Source organism: Panthera pardus, unplaced genomic scaffold, assembly GCF_024362965.1.
Source record: "Panthera pardus isolate Hobbes unplaced genomic scaffold, ASM2436296v1 HiC_scaffold_8, whole genome shotgun sequence".
Lineage (NCBI taxonomy): Eukaryota > Metazoa > Chordata > Mammalia > Carnivora > Felidae > Panthera > Panthera pardus.
The window spans coordinates 59139383-59159054 of record NW_026527013.1 but is presented as its reverse complement, the minus strand read 5'-3'; the positions used below and the strand labels follow the sequence as shown (position 1 = coordinate 59159054).

At 56.0% G+C, this 19672-nt stretch overlaps 1 protein-coding gene across 3 annotated transcripts in view; it reads left to right on the top strand.

The window, feature by feature from the left end:
* CHCHD6 (coiled-coil-helix-coiled-coil-helix domain containing 6) overlaps positions 1 to 12074 on the top strand; it is a 249528-nt gene extending 237454 nt beyond the window's left edge. For 2 of the 3 annotated variants that reach the window (XM_019430966.2, XM_019430967.2), the window contains exons 7-8: positions 9155 to 9290; positions 11859 to 12074. In XM_019430966.2, coding sequence (XP_019286511.1) covers positions 9155 to 9290; positions 11859 to 11864 — 142 coding nt within the window. In that variant the 3' untranslated portion in view covers positions 11865 to 12074. Of the gene's footprint in view, positions 1 to 9036; positions 9104 to 9154; positions 9291 to 11858 lie in introns of those variants that run through there. The other variant, XM_053898473.1, reaches the window with a different exon arrangement.
* Positions 12075 to 19672: the final 7598 nt, after the last annotated feature.

Below are 19672 nucleotides of genomic sequence, written 5' to 3'. Positions count from 1 at the left end.
GGGAAGTTTTGGGAATTTTCCACAGGCAGAGTAGAGCTAAAATGGACACAGCTGTGGAGCCGAACACCCCAGGCTCTTAACCCTGGCTCCCTCTCACCACTGTGTGACCTTGGGCAAATCACCTCACCTCCCTGGTCCCATCTATGGAATGGGACAGCAACGCCCAGCTCGCAGGTTTGTGGTGGCTTTGCTTAGGACCTGGCACGCGGCGGGCCCTGGCAGGTATTGGTTTCAGAATGACCAGGACTGTAGGCCTGCCCAGATGTCATCTCAGAGGAAGCTGAATTTTCTACCTGTGCTGTTTACCGAGCTAGAAACCTACCCTTTGTCACCCCCGTCCCTACCCCCCCCCCCCAAATAGCCTGATCCTCCACCCAGGAGCATGGGGAAGAGCTCTGCAGACCTGGTCATGAATTACGGCCTCTCTGCTTGTCAATTAGATGAAGCAAGGCAGAGGAGCCCGGTTCTCTGACTGGAGGTGACCTCACAGGGTGAGAGGCACTGTGCGGACCAGAGAGCCTGGCACTTGGTAGATACTCATCAGAGTGGGCTGCTGTGGTCCAGGAGCCGTCTGTTGCAGAGGAGCTCACGTTGCTCTTGGCTAGAAGGTAACTAGCGATTCACCTGCCTCCCACCAACTGCCCCCGCCGTTCGGCACTCCCAGCTCTGCCTCCGGAGACTAGGTCAGACCCTTTCCTGCAGGACTGACCGCGTGCATTTCCTGGAGCTGCTGTGACAAAGAACCCAAATTGGGAGTCTTTAAAACAGGACCAGCTTTTGTCCCTGTCTCCAGGCTTCCGGCACCGCCAGCAGGCCTTGGAGCTCCTTGGCTTGTAGGCACATCACTCCAGTCTGTGCCTCCGTCGTCACATGGCCTTCTTTCTCCCTGTGTGTCTGTGTCTCTCCTTATGGGGACACCAGCCATAATGGATTAGGGGTCCTCCCTATATCCCAGAATGACTGCATCCTAACTAACTATATCTGCCACAACCCTGTTGCCAATTAATGTTGCATTCTGAGGTTCCTTCTGAGAAGGATGTGACTTCTGGCAGGAGGCCCTCCAATCCACTGGCCCACATGTGTGTACACAGAGTTCTCAGGAGCCCGTGACCCCCCATTCCGTCCACATTGTGTTCTCTAGACAGCATCCCGGTCTGCAAGTGACAGACACTCAATCCTAGCTAACTTAAGCCAAAGCTTGTGCTACAGGAAAGCTAAAACCAGTCCCTCGCTGTGAATCGAGAAATTCAGATGACGTGAGGGTCTGTTTCCCCCTGGGCCATGGCCATGGCCATCCATGGCTGTTGGAGGCCCAGGGTTTTTTTTCTCCCTGCAGAGGCATAGTTTCAGCCCTGGACCTTTCACTCAGCCCTGGTCCATGAGGCTGAGGGGCTCATGCTCGCCCAGGCTCAATCCTGTGCCCAAATCCCGCCTCCCTGGCCAGCGAGGGCCTGGACTGAAGTGGAGGGTGCTAGAAGCTGCAGTGGGTGCATCGCTTCATCCGTGTCATCTGAGGTGGCATCTGGGCAGGCCCCGTCACAGCTCTGGACCTGCCTTGGGGTCTCCAGCCCGTGTGGAGACAGACAGGTAAACGTGTCAGAATCCAGTGGGCATATCGAGGAAGTTCCTGCAGACAGGGAAGGCCACTAAAGGTTTGCCCCGTGGATGGGGTAACAAGACCAGAGAGCAGTAACAGGCACAGACAGGAGCCACGGGGTCCCCAAGCCATGTTCTGGGTACTTCCAACTGGTTCCCCTGTGTCCTGGGGGAAACGAGAGCAAGGCCGAGAGGCTGAGGCCTGAGACTGATACCCACATTCAGCTTGTGAGGTGCTGGGGACACAGCCTGCCTTCTTAGGGCGTTCAGGCTAGTGGCATGGTAATATCAACTGCACGGCTTAACACGGATGACAGATGGCGGTACCAGGGCACATGGGGGTTGCGCAAGGACCACGGGAACACAGTGAGCCAGCGGGCCTAGAGTAAGGCTCAAACCCGATTGCTGCCCCTGCTTATTACACGTGAAGCATGAGCAAGCTGCTGGGTCTCTCTGCGCCGCTGTTTCTTCATTTAAGATAAAGTAAGTAAACGGGCGCCTGGGGGGCTCAGTCGATTGAGCGTCCGAATTCGGCTCAGCTCATGATCTCACGGTTCGTGGGCCCGAGCCCCCGCATCGGGCTCTGTGCTGACAGCTCAGAGCCTGGAGCCTGCTTCTGATTCTGTGTCTCCCGCTTTCTCTGCCCCTCCCCCGCTCGTGCTCTGTCTCTCTTTCTCTCTCTCAAAAGTAAATAAACATTTAACAAAAATTTAAAAAATAAGTAACGTTCCCACCTTATAAGGTTCTTCTGGTGATTAAATGAAATAATGATTAGCACAGATTCCTTTCCGGTAATCACCCAAGAAATGGGTTTTTAAACTGGCTTGGCGTTTTAGAAATCTGGGCTGCTTTGTGTTCTAGAAAAATCACCAATTGCAGTAGAGAAGATGGGCTGGAGGTAAGGAGGAGTTTAAGTAGTTTAAATAATGATGGGGACTAGGGACTGGATGAGGAGCTTCTGGGAGATAAAGCCTAGGGCAGCTTGGCGTGGTGGGAGGTGGGAGTGAGCTCTGGCAGGGGTGACTTTCCTTTCCTGGGCATCCAGCTAGTCTCGTCAGTGCTGATGCCGTCTCCCAAGGTAAGCGTGCAGGAGGAGGAGGGCGCAGGAGCAAGCAGCAGGCCCACTTGGGCCCTGTGACCTGCTGAGCTCTGGCATGGAGCGTGGCCTGTTAGCCGAGTGCTGTGGGGAGAGCAGGGGTCACGGATGGAGCTTCCAGGGAGCAGAGGGAGAGGGCCTCAGGGAATGAACGGTGTTGCTGGCTGTAGCAGGGCTATCGTGACCACCCTGAGTAAGACGAGCCTGATGAGGCTGACCTGGGGGCCAGGGGTGAGGGGTAGGAGGGGGAGCCCTGGGCAGTGCTTCTTGGAAAGGAGGGTGGGCTGAGAGGGACATAAGGGGCACAGGTGGTTTGGGTCTGAAATGGTGTTCAACTTCTTAGAAAAATGAGTGTATTGGTGGACAGAGTGGAATAGTGAAGGTGTAAGGGAGAAAGGCCAGTAGGAGAGGCTGCTCAGGCACTGGGGTTGAGCAGGAATTGCTGATGGAGGGCCCTGTGGAAAGGTGTGTGAAGCTGGCAGTGCCCTTGGGGCACTGATGGACTATGTGACTCGAGGGGGTGGCATGGGGGAGGGAAGCCGGTGGGGCAAAGAAGAGGCTGTGGGAGCTCAGGGAGGCCCTCTAGAAGGATCATGATGGCCAACGAGAAGGCCTACGGGAGTCTGCTATGGGCACCGCTCAGAATTGGAGCAGGGGAGGGGTGGGGGAGGCAGGAGATGGGCAGGAAGGTAGGGCTTCTGTAAACAGGAGCCAGAGGCCCAATGCCACATCTGAGGGGGATGAAAAACCTCTGACCGTGGAGGGTGGTTGGGGGCAGGGAGAGCAGCAAGTGGCATCTAGATGTGCCCAGGTAAGAGTAGGTTAGGTCACCAGAAGTGGGAGAATGGGTTTCTGAGCTCTTTGGGATGGCGAATGGAGGCATCTTCGGTTTTCAGTTTGAATGGAGAAAGGCAGGGCTGGTTTACTTAGAGGCAAAAGGGATACATTAAGGAATGAAGGTGGGAAGAGATATTTACAACAAGGGTGAAGGTGGGGGAAACATCTAGAAAGAAAGCAGGGAGAAGTCTAGAACGAAGGCAGGGAGACATCTAGAATGAAAGTGGGAGAGATATCTAGAGTGAAGGTGGGAGGAATATCTAGAATGAGAGTAGGAGGAGATCAGTAGAGTGAAGGGAGATATTTGGAAAGACAGGGGGAGACATCTAGAATGGAGTCAGGAGAAGACATCTAGAACGAATCCAGGTTTTCCACCGAGGTGGGTGGCCGGAGGGATAGCCACTCACCAAGGCAGGAAACCAGGGAAGGGGAGTGCGTTCCTTGGTGCTAGATGGTGAATACCATCAAGGAAATGGCGAGTCAGGGCAACCTGGGATGCCTGCAGCGAAGGCTCCAGGGGCCTGTTGGATTCAGAAGTCTTGAGCTCTTAGGGAAAACTGTGGAATAGACCTGGGGATTGGCAGTGGGTGGAGGAGAAGTTCCGGGTTTGGTAGGGGTGATTGATGGGCTAGCTCACAGGTTTGCAGGGCAGAGGTTAAGGAGTAAGGAACCTGTGTGCCCAGAGTGGGAAGGGAGGGGAGCAGGCGGCCCAGAGGTAGAGGGTTCCCAGTGTGTGGTGCCCGGTGGTGAGAGCCGCTCTGCTTCTCAGAGAGCTGGGCAGCGGTGGGGAGCACACAAGGGCCTTGTGGGCCTGACTGTGGTGCTGTGGGACGGGAGGGGGGCGGAGCGTGTTCTTATTCCTGGCTAATACTTTGCCTTTTTCTAACGTTCTTTTTCACTGCTCTTACGGAAACATGTTATTACCACCAAGGAGGTAGAACTCTGGTTCGTGGGCAGCATGGGGGGTGGGGGCTGCCTGATCCTGAATGCCCAGAGGTCATCGTGGCATTGTTGGCCTTTCTGAGGCCCTCACTCCCAGACATCTGTGTGGTGCCCCTGGTGATTGGTTGGTCCCACGGGCCTGTTGTCCGAGTGAACAGGGCAGGGCTTAGAGTCCATTGGTCTCTGCCGCCTGCTCATTATGCGCCCTGCCTGTGGCCATCGCGCCAGCCCTCAGGGCAGGGAGGGTGTGGAAGCCCTTTGTGCAGAGGAAGCAACGTTCAGCCTGTTTCCTCAGTGTTTGGGACACTGGGGTTGAGGACTGACCCCCACATGCTGAGTCTCGGGCAGGTCTGCACAGTGGGGGGCCCTCTTCCCCATCTGACCCCTGACCACACAGTGGGAAATGGTACAGCCAGAGCCTGGCCCCAGGTTTGGGGCAAAAGCTGTGTTCTCCCCACTGGTCTACAGGCTGCCACGCTCATGGGTCTGCTGGATCCTTGGAGAAGATGCACTGTGATTGGTACCTCGAGATTCCTGGGGAGGGGCGCCTGGGTGGCTCAGCTGGTTAAGCATCTGACTCTTGATTTTGGCTTAGATCATGATCTCACAGTTGTGGAGCCTGCTTAAGATTTTCTCTCTCCCTCTCCTTCTCCCCTTCCCCTGCTTGAGAGCACGGTCTCTTGCTCTCTCTCAAAAAACAAAAACAAAAACAAAAAAAAGAAGAAGAAGAAGAAAGAAAAAAGAAGAGAAGAAAAGAAAAACATTGCTGGGGAAATAGGCACCAGCAAGACCTGGACAAGATCTGAGCAAGGTCTGGAAGACACTAGAGCTTAGGTTACAGGGAGAGGGACATGTTCAGACAAGGCCCCACCTTCGAGCCAACATCTAGAGTCCCAGCCCCAAAGCCTCCTGTCTTCACTCTTTACCAAGTGCCACCAGTAACACCGGCCTCTTTTCCTCAGCTCTCCTCCCTCCCCAGCCTTACCCCTGCCCCACTGACAGCCAGGCTGCTGGTGAGAGCGGCCCTTCACGACACACACTGTCATGCACATGCCTGTCGAGCCTTCGTTAGCCCAGGGCAGGCAGTGTTCCAGTTTACAGCTGAGGAAAGTAAGGGCCAGAGAGGAGAGCTGCCTTCCTTAGCAATGCACTCTTAGCCTTCTGCCCTGGGTGACGTTAACCCCTTCAAAGCCACGTGGACCATTAGATCTAAATGTGCAAAGGGCATACTTGTGGCAGTGAACACCTCTTAGGGCAGCTGGACTTCTCTCAATCCCTGGAAAGTTGTGGATACATTTTTTATGCATTTGAAAAGCAGCTGTTTATAAGCCTGAATGTTTCTCAGCCTCTGTGCTGATTTGTATGCAGTGTAAATAGAGTTGGTGTGGCCCAGGGCAGGGTGGGGCTGTGCTTGGATAGAATGCAGCGGATTTCATGAATGGTTGGACCCCAGGCCCTGCCCCACCTTGCTTCAGAGAGAGCCTTTTATTTGGAGAGCTGTGCTCTCCCTGTCCGCCTTCCCATTCAGAGCCATTTTGTAGGCAAACGGGTGAAATTTCTTCCAGTTGACATTTGCCTGCTATCCTGTCTCCTCATATTGTTCCTGATAAGTCCCAGAGGAGAGAAGCCTCTGCAGTTGCAGAGGTGATCCTGGTTTCGAGGCGATGGATTTCTCTGTGGCCCACTTTCTCCTGAACTTGAAGCCTACTGGGGGTTCTGTGATGTTTGCCCTCAAAATGCACGGGGGCCTCCATCCAGGGACCTGAAACCGAAGGAAGCGGGGGCAGAAGGAGAGGGACAAGATAGGAGACAACCGCTCTACCCTTTTACAGCCTGCAGAGTGAAAGCCAGTGTCCCTGTGGCAGATCTGGAGAGGGTGAGGCCTCATGGGGTCGGTGCTGTGGCTCCAGGACAGCTCGGCCCAACCAGCCGGCCCGGGTTGCTCTGACCCCACCTGTCTTGTTTCCCCATAGACCTGGAGGCCTCATACAGCCTTACAGCTACACCTCTGCCTCTACTCAGCCCGGTGCTTCCCCCAACTACAGATGCCCCCCGAGTACCTGCCGGCCGGTTGGGCTGCGGCTGGGAGCAGGCACTCATGGGCTCACGTCATGGGGGGTGCTGCCTCAGGGGGTCCAAAAGCGGTATGATAAAGCCTGTGCCTTCGGGAGCTACAGCAACAGAGACACCAGGAAGGAGCCACAAAAAAGATGTGGTCTCATGGGCTTCACCCTGCCAAGGGCAGGTCTGGAATGGGGAAGGAATAAGCTGTGTTCCCCCAGGACGGAGAACAAGAGAGTAAAACAAAGAAGGGAAGATAGTTGAGATGGAGGGCACAAAGCAAAGCTCTGTGCGTTCCCGGCATCCTAAGGGAGAACATCAGAACAATTGGGAGCAAAGCAATTAGCATAGTTGTAGAGAGAATTTGCCCAAGATGAAATGTCCAGCAAAAGGCTGAAAATCCATTTTATTTTTTTAATATACATTTTTTAAATTTTTTTGTCGGGGGGGGAGAGAGAGAGAGAGAGAGACAGATCGTGAGCGGGGGAGGGGCAGAGAGAGGTGGAGACACAGAATCCGAAGCAGGCTCCAGGCTCTGAGCTGTCAGCACAGAGCCTGACACGGGGCTCGAACCCACGGACCGTGAGATCATGACCTGAGCCAAATTGGGACACTCAACCGACTGAGCCACCCAGACGCCCCTGAAAATCCATTTTAAGAGGCCCACAATGTCAAAGTTTTAAATACAAGCATGGAGAGACCTTTGGCAAGAATTGGGAAGAGGCAGCTGGTCGCCCCACTGTGCCCCAGTTGTGGGCGGTGGCGGACAGAATCCAGTGGCAGGGGTCCCAGGGTCCCGAGAGGAAAGAGCTGAATCCTAGGAGCCCATCTTACTGCCCTGTGTGACGATGGGAGGCTAGTGCTGAGACAAGACCCTGTGTGTCCTCAGTAGGAAATCCCTAAGATCTCGTCCAAGCCATGGACACGAACCGGGGCGGTGATATCAAGGACTGGAATGGAATGGCGGTAGAGGGCCGGCCTCGGCTCTATGCCTGCATCCTCAGAACCCAATGGAACTGCACATTGTTGGGGCAGAGCCAGGCCAGCACGGCCTCCTGAGCTGTCCCCTCTGCTCCCCGCCCCCCCCCCATCCCCACCCCAGGAACGGGCGAGCTGCTTCTCCCATCACATAATCACATCATGTGCGTGAGACGGCAGGCCCGAGGATGATAGCCAACACACGGGGACGGTGCAGGGGAAGGCAGGGGCACCCGGGCCCGGTGTGGCATCGTTGGTGGCACAGCGGTAGCGAAAGTGCCACCTCCCGGCTGGTAAAGCGAGACCGTTCAATACTGAGTGTCTGACCTGCTAAGCCACTGAGCATTCATTGCACTGCTTGCTGTTCTTTACCGACGAACTCGGTTTGTTTGAGTTCTCTTAAAATAATAATGGTGCTGCCCCGTTCCATACCCACTGCATGGCTGGATTTCTAAAATATTGAGACACCGGGCCAGGAGAACTATTAACCTGCAAGTCTCCCTGCCGGGTGACGGGGGCAGAGCTGTGTCAAGCGCCAGAGTGATCCTCTCACTGCTGAGAGCCTTGAAGAGGGGCTTTCTGCATTTTTACAACTCCCGTCAAGTGCCCTGGCCACAGGTGGTGTTTATGCCGAAAGGCCACGTCAGGTGCCTTCTACGATTCCTTCTACGGCAGCAAAGGTTCCGGCGTGGACCTGGCCTGAAAACCATCTGTGAAAACAGTGCAGCCAAACCCTCGTAAATATCTGCCCCCTTCCCACTTCTCAGCGGTGACCTTGGGCAGGTTACTTCATCCTCTGTACCTCGGTTTCCTGACTTGTAGCAGGAGGTGAGAGATCACAGCTCGTACTGCACAGAGGTGTTACGAGGATGAGTAGAGTGGTGCCTGGCGTGCAGCGTGAGTGTGTGTGTGCACGTGAGTGAGACCTTGCATGCGCGTGTGCCTGCCGGAGAGAGACGGAAGGGAGAGGGGGCAATAGAAGGCGTCGGGAAGGAGACAGACTGGTCAGAGCGGCCCAGGGATGCCACTGATCCACTTCAGGACAATCTCTATTTCCCTTGGTTTTTGTTTCATATTTGAGAAAAGAAAACAGACTCATTTTTTGGTAGGTTCTGAACCTTCTCTGATAAAGAAAGAAAAAAGAAGAAAGGGTCCCCCCAAACGCTGCAGAGGTTATCTCCAGGAAGTGAGGTTCTAAAAATGTTATGTATGTTTTTAGACACTTCTGTGGTTTTTCCCGTTCTCTTCATTGCGCATATATTAGTTCTGAGATCAGATTAACCACCTCTGTATGAGAAAGCTGCATTGTGTGCAATGGCACAGTCACAGTCAGGTGTGCCCGTTAGGCAGGAAGAGCCCTACGAGGCAGCGAGTGGGGGTGGGCACGGGGGTCTTCCAACTGGCCGCCTTGGCCCCTCTCCTGCGGGGCTGGAGCCCTTGTGGAGCCCGCAGCCCCAGCCCGGTCCCCTCGGCGTCTGCCACTGCGGACAGCCCTTGACCCCCTGTGTTCTCTGGTTCTCTCTGAGGAGTAACCCGATGCTGATGGCTGCCGGGTGCCCAGCCGGTGGTGCTGAGTGAGGGAGCGGATCCCCTCCGTGCCCACTGGGGCCGAACCCCAGGCCCAGCTGCTCTCTGTCCCTGCAGGCCCCGCCGGACGGAGCCTGTGTGCTCAGGGCTGCAGGCCCAGATCCTCCGCTGCTACCGTGACCACCTACAAGAAGTACTCCTGTGCTCGGACCTGGTCAAGGCTTACCAGCACTGCGTGAGCGCTGCCCACAAGGTAAGGCCTCGCCCTGCTCCTGGCCTGGGCTGCTGGGCGCACGGGGGCAGGGTGCCAACGCCAGACTCTTTCGGCCCGTCTTTGCGAAGTCAGACATGCTGACCTCGAGGCCTCTGCGTTGTGCACAGGGATGGACTCGGGAACTTTGATTTCCTCTGCCACTTCCTGGTTCGGACGTTATTTCTAGCTGATCCCATGACTGCCCTCGGATAGCCGGGTTAGGAAAAGAGGGCCCAGGGGCCCTGGACCCCACTAGGCTAGGTCTGGGAGTGGCTCTGAGTAAGCTCTGGGTCCGGGAGCAGGTCTGGGAGCAGCTCTGGGTCCCACCACCTAGTAAAGGGCATGCCTGTGCCACCCACTTCTTACCTTTGAGCAGTTGGGAGTAGGAGCTCACGGGATGGCCCATGGTGCAGGGTCGGGGTCACGGAAAGGGCAGGGGCAGTTCTGGGAAGGAGAAGAGCCTCTGGGTTCAGGGAGGTAGAAAAGTAGGTGCAGCCTGCCCGACAGGATGAGGGAGTGAAGGGTACCTCTCGGCCCACCCTTCTGTGCGGGTCTGAAGGGGGTCACGGTGGTCCCAGGTCTTCTACACCCCCCAGCCCTCCTGCAGGGCAGCGGTGAGGTGTCCTGGATGTGTGAGGATGGCAGCGGGCCTCCCCTGAGAGCTGGCCCCAAGGTCTTGCCCTCTTCCCCTAACCCTCCCAGCCAGCTCCCGACCCTGTCCTCCCACCTCCCCCCATTGCCATTCCTCTTCTAGACAATTCCATTGCCCTTCCCAAGCCCAGCAGTAACTGCCCCAGGCTGGACCCGGGCCCTCCCTGGCGTTCACTTAGGGGCGCCTGACTTGGACCTCCCCAGAGGGCCGGCATGTTTGCTTAGACGGGCTGTAGCATGGGGCTTTCTTCCTGTGGAAGAGCCCCTTGTGCCCGGTAGGAGACAAACTGCTGTGGGTACTGGTGGCAGGAAGGCTGAGGTCGGAGGTCCGGTCTGGCTAGGTCCGGCGGAGTGTCTCTCCTGCTCAAAAGCGCAGCCTCGCCAGAGCCCTCCTCACTCTTCTGTCAGCTCGGGCCCCGTGTGGCGCAGTGTGCGCGTCTGGGCTCTAAGGCCCAGCCGCAGCGTCCGCTGCCCAGAGTGGGCTCTGGGACAGCCCGGGGCCCAGCAGCAGCTCCGCGCGGCACCAGGCGTGAAGCCTGCTCAGGAGATCACGTTTCCTCCCCGCCGTAGAGCGTGCAAAGCTGTTTGCTCAATTTCAAGTTGAGCAGCAAAGACCCTGCCGATGGTCCCTGCAGCGCGGAGCGGAGCTGGGCCAGTGGCCCTGCACCACGAAACGTGGGCCATGGGAACAGGTGGCCCTCTTGGGCCCCTTCACTTCTACCAAGGTGTTTGTGAAGGCGAGCACGAGAACCCTTGCCCAGGTGGGATCGGAGGACCATGGCACGGGCTTGCACACCGTGCACCTAACTTTCTACTGAGGGAGAGGCCTAGGGTCCTGCTGTGGCCTCCTTGATTCCCCGCAGAGCCCTCTGGCCCCCCCCGGCCCCCCGACTACCCTCCATCTTTCCCTTTGGGCCCCACGGCCACAGAATTTTCCGCCCCGCCCCCAGCAGAATGTATCTTTAACAAACACATCTCACCAATATATCTTCATTGCACTGAGGCAAAAATGTGATTACGAAGGAAGACAGATTGCATTTATCTCCAGTGTGTTCTCTGTAGCTCTAGCACGCCTGAGAGAGGCTCTGGGGCACTGCCAGGCCTGGCTCCCTCCTCCCCGGCCCCCACCCCCTGGCGTTATTAAAGCCTAAATTGGAGCCCAGGCAACTGGCAGCAGCGGAGGCCGGCCCTGCTCCGACTGCGCGGCATGCACAGCGTTCCTTCGGGAGAAGCATGTTCCACCGACTCCTGAGGCCCTTGGTGCCCACAGCGTACCCTGTTGCTGCCCTCTGCCCACCTCTGCCCACCTCTGGTGGAGCCGAGATGGGGCCGGGGGGATCTCTGATAGCGCCAGCTGGCAGGAGCCCTCATCTCTGGCAGGCAGGGAGTGGGTATCAGAGGCCCACCACCCGGAGGTGCCTCCCCAGAGCTCCTGCCGGCACCTGCGTGGTCCCTTCCAAGCCCGGGGATGTGTGTGTGCGTGTGGATGTGGGCAGTGCCTTGGAGGCAGGTTCCAGCAAGACGCAGCCTGATGGTGAAGGCTCTCACACAGCAGAGCCCACTCTCTGACTGGTTTCACTTAGAAAACTCAGAGTGGTTAGGTAAGAAGGCAGGGGAGACCTTGGCGGGGTGAAGCAGCCTGGGGCTGGGGCCTGCCTGCCTGTCTGTAAGGGCGGTCAGATGAGCGCAGGCTCCTTGTTAATGGGCCACCGGAGGCATGTGCTGAGTGGGCATGGAGGCGAAGAGGCACAGTCCCAGCTTGCAGGGACCAGCTGGGGACCACCCTTTCCATCGAACAGTCACACTCATGGGGCATCCCGAGGGCCGGGGGCCCTCTTAGAGCCAAGGCTCTGGGGATGTGCGGGGTTCCCAAAAGAAGAGGGCCATGACTGAACTGTGACCTGTTCTCCTTTGCAGGGTTGAGGAGCAGGCCTCCATCCTGGCCCTGGTGGTGACTTGGAGCTCTGAAGAAGGAACCAGTGATGGGACCACAGTCCGCAGACCCCTGGGCCACAGCCATTTTCTCCTGGGTGCCTATGGATGTCTCTGTGCTTGGGGCTGCCGTGTGTTTGGGAAGTAGAGGATGTGCTACTGTCCGAAAACAAATAAAGCAAATGTCTTTGTTTTCAGTCATTCTCTCGGCTGGCACACAGCTGCTGCTGCCTCCTCTCTGTCCATACCTGTGCTGGACCACGGCGATGCAGGCTGAATGAAACAGGCTGTTCCCCCTTGGGGAGCACCCAGCCTAGCAGGGGAGACAGATGTGGAAGCCCCCAATTATGCTGCAGCAGCAAAAGGCCGCCCAGAAGCAGGTATGAGATGAAATGAGGGGAAATGCAGTTCTTTCTGGGGATGGAGTGGAAAGAGCAGGCCAGCTTCCTGACAGAGGCTCTGTCTGAACTCCAATGTAGAAGCTGAATGGATGACCGCTGGGCAAGCCAGAGGCTGGGTGAGTGGGACCCCAGATGCAGGGCTCAGGGAGCCCAGAGCTGGGCTTTGCAGAAAGCAGATCGGGGGCTGGGTGGGATAGGGGGATGCCAGGCCACGAGGTTAGGGCTGAGTGACACCTCTGTGGCTCTCGGGGGAGGGTGGGCTCAAGTGGGGCAGGACTGAGTGCCAAGGAGAGCCCTGCAGGCACTTGAGGGCATGATAAGTGGGAGGCTGGTGGGCCAGGTCGGGGGACAGACCGAGGCGAGGCTTAGCAGCCAAGATTAGCGTGCCTCTGGATTTGAGTGGTATAGGGGAGGATCAAGGATGATTTCTAGACCTCTGGCTTGGGTGCTGGTGATTCTGGGGACTGCAATGAAGGACACAGGGATTGAGAAGTGCAGAGGACAACGATGTTTGGGACGTGCTCTGCTTAGTTAGGGTCCACACACTGGTCTGCCGGTCCTTGGCTTTTGGCGGGATCCCAGCTGAGGTGTCTTGACCACACCAGGGCTGCACCGAGCCTGGCCCAGGGCTGTGTGAGGGACGCAGCAGGAGCCTGAGATGGGGCTTCTGATTCACCAGCTGCTCTTGCTGGTGACCTTGGATTTCCTGCGAAAGTTCCTTTGGAGAGCCCCTCGCCATCTGGAGCTGAGAGCCTGCATCTCGACTCTGGCTTTGCAGCCCAGGCATCTCTGCTCATCCCCGAACTCTCACACACAAAGCTCAAGTGGGGGTTGAGGCTCGGCAGTGTCCAGCTGTCCGGGCAGGTAACACAAGGCAGCTTTATTCGGCCAAGCTACATATTGGCTGAGAGGAAAAGAGCTTTGGGAGATGCCCTGTCTCCATGTTCTGGGTCAGCTTGCCAAAACACACAAGGAGGCATTCGGGGTGCATACAGAGGTGAGCAGCCCTGGTGGGTGGCAGGGTGCCCTGGCCTGAGCCTCCTCCTGGCCTCCCCCAGCAGCCCAAGAAGCCACTGGCCCTTTGTCAGGCCAGCACGGTGGGGTCACAGGTAACCTGGATTATTGAGCTTAAGCGAAATCGGAGCCATCCTTCAGCTGGAAGTTGCTGAGGCCCTTTCAGGACTCCCTCAGAAGCCTCTGGTGTCCAGGGCTTTGTCCCACTTCCCAATCTGCCAGGAATCTCTCTCAGACTCTACTTTTCTACCCGGGAGTCCGTCGAGGGCAGCTGTGTGTGTGCCTCTCCATCTGGGCGTGTATGTGTGTGCATAGGTGCCTTTGTGCGTGCCCATGTGGATGCGTATATATATAGATAGATACCTTTGTGTGTGTGTACCTATGCATCTCTGCATGTGTATAGAGAGTGCTTTTTTGTGTGTGCACATGCGTGTGCATAGGTCTGTGGACATCTGCCCATCTGTGTATGTGTGTCCACGGGTGCCTTTGGGTCTGTGCACACATATGTGCATGCACCCATCTGTATGTATGAACTGTGTTTGTGCAGGCAGCCAGCCACGCTCACCACCTGCTAATGCTCCCAGGCTCTCTCCTCCTGGATCTCAGCCCATTTTCCTGATTCCCCTCAATTCAGAACCAGCCTTCCCCCTTCTGATCTCCACCTCTTTCCTACTACTGGGTACTTGCTCAGAGCCATTGTCTCATTGTATTGGAACGTGGAGGGGAGGCGTGTGTGCTCAAGGTGCAGGCTCCGTGCGCCTGTGTGTGTGCATTTATTGCATTTCTGTGTCACCTTTGTGGACCTCCAGTCCCTCCACGTGGCCATATGTGGTAGGAAGTCTGGCTTGAGAGAGCATTCATGGGTGAGGGGTGTGTCCAACATCGTGTGCACCTGGAGGCAGACATTCCTGGGCTCAGGTTCCCAGCCACATGACTGTTGAAAGGGAGTGTTGATACCCATCCTACCTGGTTGCTAGGGGATTAAATCCGATGTTGGCTGTGACATCTAGGGTCCAACCAGGAAACCCAAAAGCACTCACGGTTATTTTTTTAAATTTTTTTTAGTGTCTATTTATTATTGAGAGACACAGAGAGACAGAGCATAAGCATGGGAGGAGCAGAGAGAGAGGGGGAGACATAGAACCCGAAGCAGGCTCCAGGCTCCGAGCCATCAGCCCAGAGCCCGAAGTGGGGCTGAAACTCACGAACCGTGAGATCATGACCTGAGCTGAAGTCGGATGCTCAACCGACCGAGCCACCCAGGTGCCCCAGCACTCACGATTATTTTTAAACACAGGGGACTGAATATGGAGAATTAACTCCGAAGATGGAGGAGCCAAAAACCCAAATGGAATGGTCTGACAGCCCAGAAATTAGCAACGGTGGGAAACTCGCATCACCCTGGGGCTACAGGCACAGACGGAAGAGGCAGGACCCCCCAGTGGAAGCTGATACCACAGGGGCTCTGCTCAGGGGAGCTGGAGCCACTGAGGGGACACAGGTGCTGTGAGAAGTGCCCGCTTGTGGCCGAGAAGGTAGAGGTGCCCAGGCCTCTCCCCTCCTGCCATCCTCAGCCTCGGGCGTGCCTCCCATTAGCTGAACCCAGCCAGAGCCAGAGGGCAAGGCCACCTGCTACAAGGAACAGATTTGAGGCGCAGGTGCACAGGAAGGACTTCAGCAGGACTGGGAGGTGCTGAGCAAGCATGTGGGCCTGTGTGCTTGTGCCTGTGCTTGGGTGGGTGTGAGAAGTGGGTGCAAACAGGCATGTGCACACCCCTGTGTGCATTTCTAGCTTGTGTTGGCACATGATGGACAGCTTCCGGAGTAGTCCCATCAGACATCCACCATGTGCCGGGTCCTCTCCCACTCCCTTTGTAAATGCTAACTCATTTAGAGTCCCAGAGCTCTGTGGGGGGGTAGGGCCATTACTGTTCCTGCTTTCCAGGGGTGGAAACCATGGCACAGACGGTGTGAGTAACTTGCTCAAGATTGCACAGAGCTGACACTACCTTTTTCTGGAGCCGGGGTCCTGGCTGTCTAGAGGCTTGACTCTACCCACTCCAGGGACCCAGCTGGGGGGGGTGGGGGCAATCCTGCACCTTTCCCCTCATCCCTCACCCCAGATGGGGAGTGTGGACCCTGGCAAAAGAAACGGCTAGAGTTCCTTCCTGCCAGCGTCATTATTGACCTGGAGAGGCCCAGCAATGCCAAGGCAGGGTCTGAGCTGGTGTCACCGCCAAGGTTGCCGTGAGCCCTGGGGCAGGGTCTCTTGTGAGGTGCTGGTTCACACACCTGCCTGCCTCGGCTGCGTGCCAACACCTTATCCACCCGTGAGTGGATACAGGTATGGCTGCAGACCTCCCAAGTCATTCTAGGTGGCTGAGCTAGGGGTGAGAGCAGGGCATGGAGGAAGAGTCCAACGTGCACTGGACACGGGAAGGGCAGAGTGTCACAGCAGATGGAGAGAGGGCCCACCCTGAGGCCACTGCGGGAGGAGGCGAATCACATGACCTCTCAGGGGGACACGTTTTTAAGTGTGTAAACCCACACGCACACACATACACCCAAAAACAACACCCCCTCCCACCACACACACATACACACACACACACACACACACACACACACACACACACCACACACACAATCCACCCATGTGTTGTTTACAAAAGACCTCACCTTAATAATAAGGGCACAGGCTGGTTGAAAATAGAAGCATCGAAGCTGATGGACCAGCAAACTCTGAGGAGGCTGGAGTGGTTATGTTACTGTCAGGCAAGGTAGACCTCCGGACACGGAGTGTCTGAGCAGCAGAGGTGGACAGTTTGAACGCGAACAGGGGCAGCATGTAGGAAGACAGAAACCCCAGATGTGCGTGCACCTGACCCAGGCAAGACAGGTGAGGCGAGAGCGACAGGACAGAAAGGGAACTAGCCAAATTCGCAGTCTTTCCTGACGACTGGGAGCGTGCACACATCAATGGCTCCCAGGATGAGTTGCCAGGAAACCAGCACGTAAGCAGGCACTGTGTCCCGGGGTGTTCGTCCTGGCCTTTGCACCGTCTCTGGAGCTCCTAGTCTGCAGTGTAATGGGGAGCCAGACAGCCCCAGCACCTGCCCCAAGCCCGGGGGCAGCAGCTCCTAAGCCGCTAGCCCTGTTTCCTCATCTGTAAAAGGGAGACGGTCATAAATGCCACCCCCTGCAGGGATTGGGGTGACAGGTGTTCCATGCTTGTTGCTCTATAAATGTGAAGGCAGAGGACCCACCACCCACATCCCCTTTAGGGCCAACTGTCGGCAGCTAGCCCTCGCCCCTGAGGCCTCTCCCTCTGGGAAGTGCCTTTGCTGGGGAGCTGCCTCACCAAAGTCACACCCCAGCAGGCCAGGACTCACATCCGATTGCTGCTTGATGGGGTGGGGTGTAGAGGCCCAGCTCCCATGCCCCAAGTTAGAGCAACCTGGAAGAGTGTTCTGACTCCAGAGCTGGGCCTGGCCTCTGCCTTCTCCCCTTACCCACTAGTGCTTACCCCAAGGACACTCTGGCATAAATGTCCTGCAACCTCACCTCTACCCCAGAACAGCTTCTAGGGAAACCCAAGGAGCCAATAACATTATTGTATCCTACACAGTACCTGGCCCATGCCCCCCTGGGCTTATCGTCTAGCAGGAGGAGTTAGCAGGAATTGTGTCGTGTATAGAGTCCGGTAGGAGTTGTGTCATAATCACAAATGACATTGGAGGTCACTTGTGCTGAGGCCTCTAGGGAGAGGCCCGGGAGCTCGGGACCCAGGGTGCTCGGGCTGTGGGGTCAGAGAGGGCTTCTCTGAGGAGGTGAAGCTTAAGTCATAGTGAGAGGGCTGAACCAGAGTTGGCCAGGTGAAGCGATGACTTTGTTTACTGTAGTGTTTATAGCAATGGCAAAATCCTGGAAACCACCTAGATGTCCAACAACAGGGGGTATGTGCATTAAGTAAAAGGTGGTATATCCATAAGATAGCTCTGTAGCTGGTGATAGTGGGGGTGTGGAGTATAGCCATCAGCACAGAGCAGTATGAACACATTTGGGGATGAAAAAAATACCATCTATACACATATAAAAAATATACACACACTCACAAAAAGAAAAGGCCAGAAGGGTTATACACCGAAATGTTAGTGCTTTTTTCTGGGGGGGGATCAGGATCATGGATATGTATTGTTTTGTTTATTAATAATCGACTTTGTTTTCTGTTGTTCCAAACTGACCTGAACATTTCCTTTCAGTAGTCCCCAGGCTCGAAGCTTTCCCGAATGCATGTGGCGGTGTGGCCCCCCACAGCCTGGGCCCTCCGGTCAGGGCGGCGCACGGCTGTCTCTTCCCGTGGGCTTTCAGGCCCAGTGGTTGACCCCTTGGCGAAGCCCGGTTCTCCTTGAATAAAGTGCTTTCCTTGCCTGCCAAGCAGGGGCAGGGATGGGGGTCGAAGCCTGCCAAAAAGGAGAATTCTGGAGTGGGGCAGGGCAGGGCCCACAGTGTGCTGGGACGGACACCCCCGGGAGCCCGTGGGGGATCACAGCGGCAGGAGGAGTCTCCCTTAGTTATTTATACTTCGCACAGCCAGTGTTAGCATTGAATGCCTACTGTGTGCATTTGGCATTCTGGACGCAGGAGACGCAGCAGTGAGGGGGAGGGGTTTGAAACCCTGTCCCCCAAGAGCTTAGAGATCTGTGGGTGATGGGGGGACAGAGAAAATAAAATCAATGATTGCATGTTATGCAATGGAGAAAAGGTAGGCGGGTTGGGAGTCCTGGGAGCGGGTGCGCTCCTGTTTCCTGTGAGGACAGGACGCACCTGTGTCCCCACTCCCTGGGGCTTCCCGCACCCAGACAGGGCACCTGCCTGCATCTCCCCAGCCCAGGAACGGCCACCTCCAGGCTGCTCTTAAGGAAAAACACTTCCAGTCCATACCTGATAACCTGCCTCATTAAATTTAATGGGCTGGTTATTCCCATTAAATAAACATCACCTAATTATGAAAAACATATTTGCTGAAATTCGACTATGGAACAGATAAACCAATTACATGGTTATTCAGGCTCAAAACACACTCAATAATGAAGTGGGGTGCAGACCACAGCAGGGAGGGCCAGGGGAGCACCTGGAATTCAGAGCCCCACCCCCACTCCTCCCCACTTCCGTTCCAAGCTTGGTGGGGCCTCAAGAATGTTGGTGTCCCTGGGAGCCGCGGGCTGGGCAGGCTGGAATCCAGACCAGGGTGTCTCAGTTAGGACCCCTTTCACACAAGTGACAGAACCCTAGCTCAAACGGGCTTAAACAAGAAGAGTATGTTGATCCGTATGATTGAGAAAGTGTAGAAGGAAGCTTCAGGCATGGCTGGATCCGAGAGCTTAAACCTAGTGACTGGGACTGGTCTGTCTCCTTCCACCTCTTACTATTCTCCTCCATGTCGCCTTCCTTCCTGGGCTTCACGATTTGCCCCAGCGAGTCTTGCCTTGTAAAGAGAGAACCTCTTTCCCTCCGGTTCCAGCTTAGGGTTTATGGGCAGATAACAAATTGCTCCAGAGCCGACAGAGTAGTATCAGGAATCTCTCAGGAGAGGCCAATACACACAGGAAAAGCTGCCCCCCATCCCGATGACTCATCAGGGAAATGCAAGGCAAAACCACAAAGAAACGCCTCTGCACACCCGTCTCGTGGTTGAAGTTATGAGGACAGACAATACCAGGTGTTGGTGAGCATAAGCAACCGCTGGGACCCACATGCACTGCTGCCAGGCGTGTAAAGTATTTAAACCACTTTGGAAAATGGTGTGGCAGTTTCTCATAAAGTTAAACATCCACCTACACTGTGATGCAGCAAGTTTACTCCTGGGTCGGTATGCAGGAGAATGAATATGTATGTGGTCTAAATGGTACATGGAGGAATGTTCAGATGGCTTTATTTCATAGCAGCCGAGTTAAAACGGTCCAAATGTCCACGGGCAGTAGAACGGGCCGGTTGTAGTTTACTCGTGCAACGAGATACTGGCCCCCAATTGAAAAGAACAAACCAGAGCTCCCTGTAAGGACAGGGATGAATTTCACAGACGTGTCATGGAGTGAGGAGCTGGGCAGAGAGGAGTGGACCCTGGTTTTAGCTTCCGAGCAAATTGCCACCAACCCAGCAGCTTGCAGCTGGCTGCAGATACTACCTCACTCCTGGGGCAGGAGCCCTGGCAGAGCTGAGCTGCTCCCTGCTTGGTGAGGGGGAGGGGGTCTCCTGAGGCTGCCATCAAGGTGTGCTCAGGCTGGGCTCCTTGCAAGCTCACCTGGCCGTTGGCAGAACTCATTCCCTTGTGGCTGGAGGCTACCGGCCGTCCCCTAGCATGTGACGGTCACAGGCCCTCTG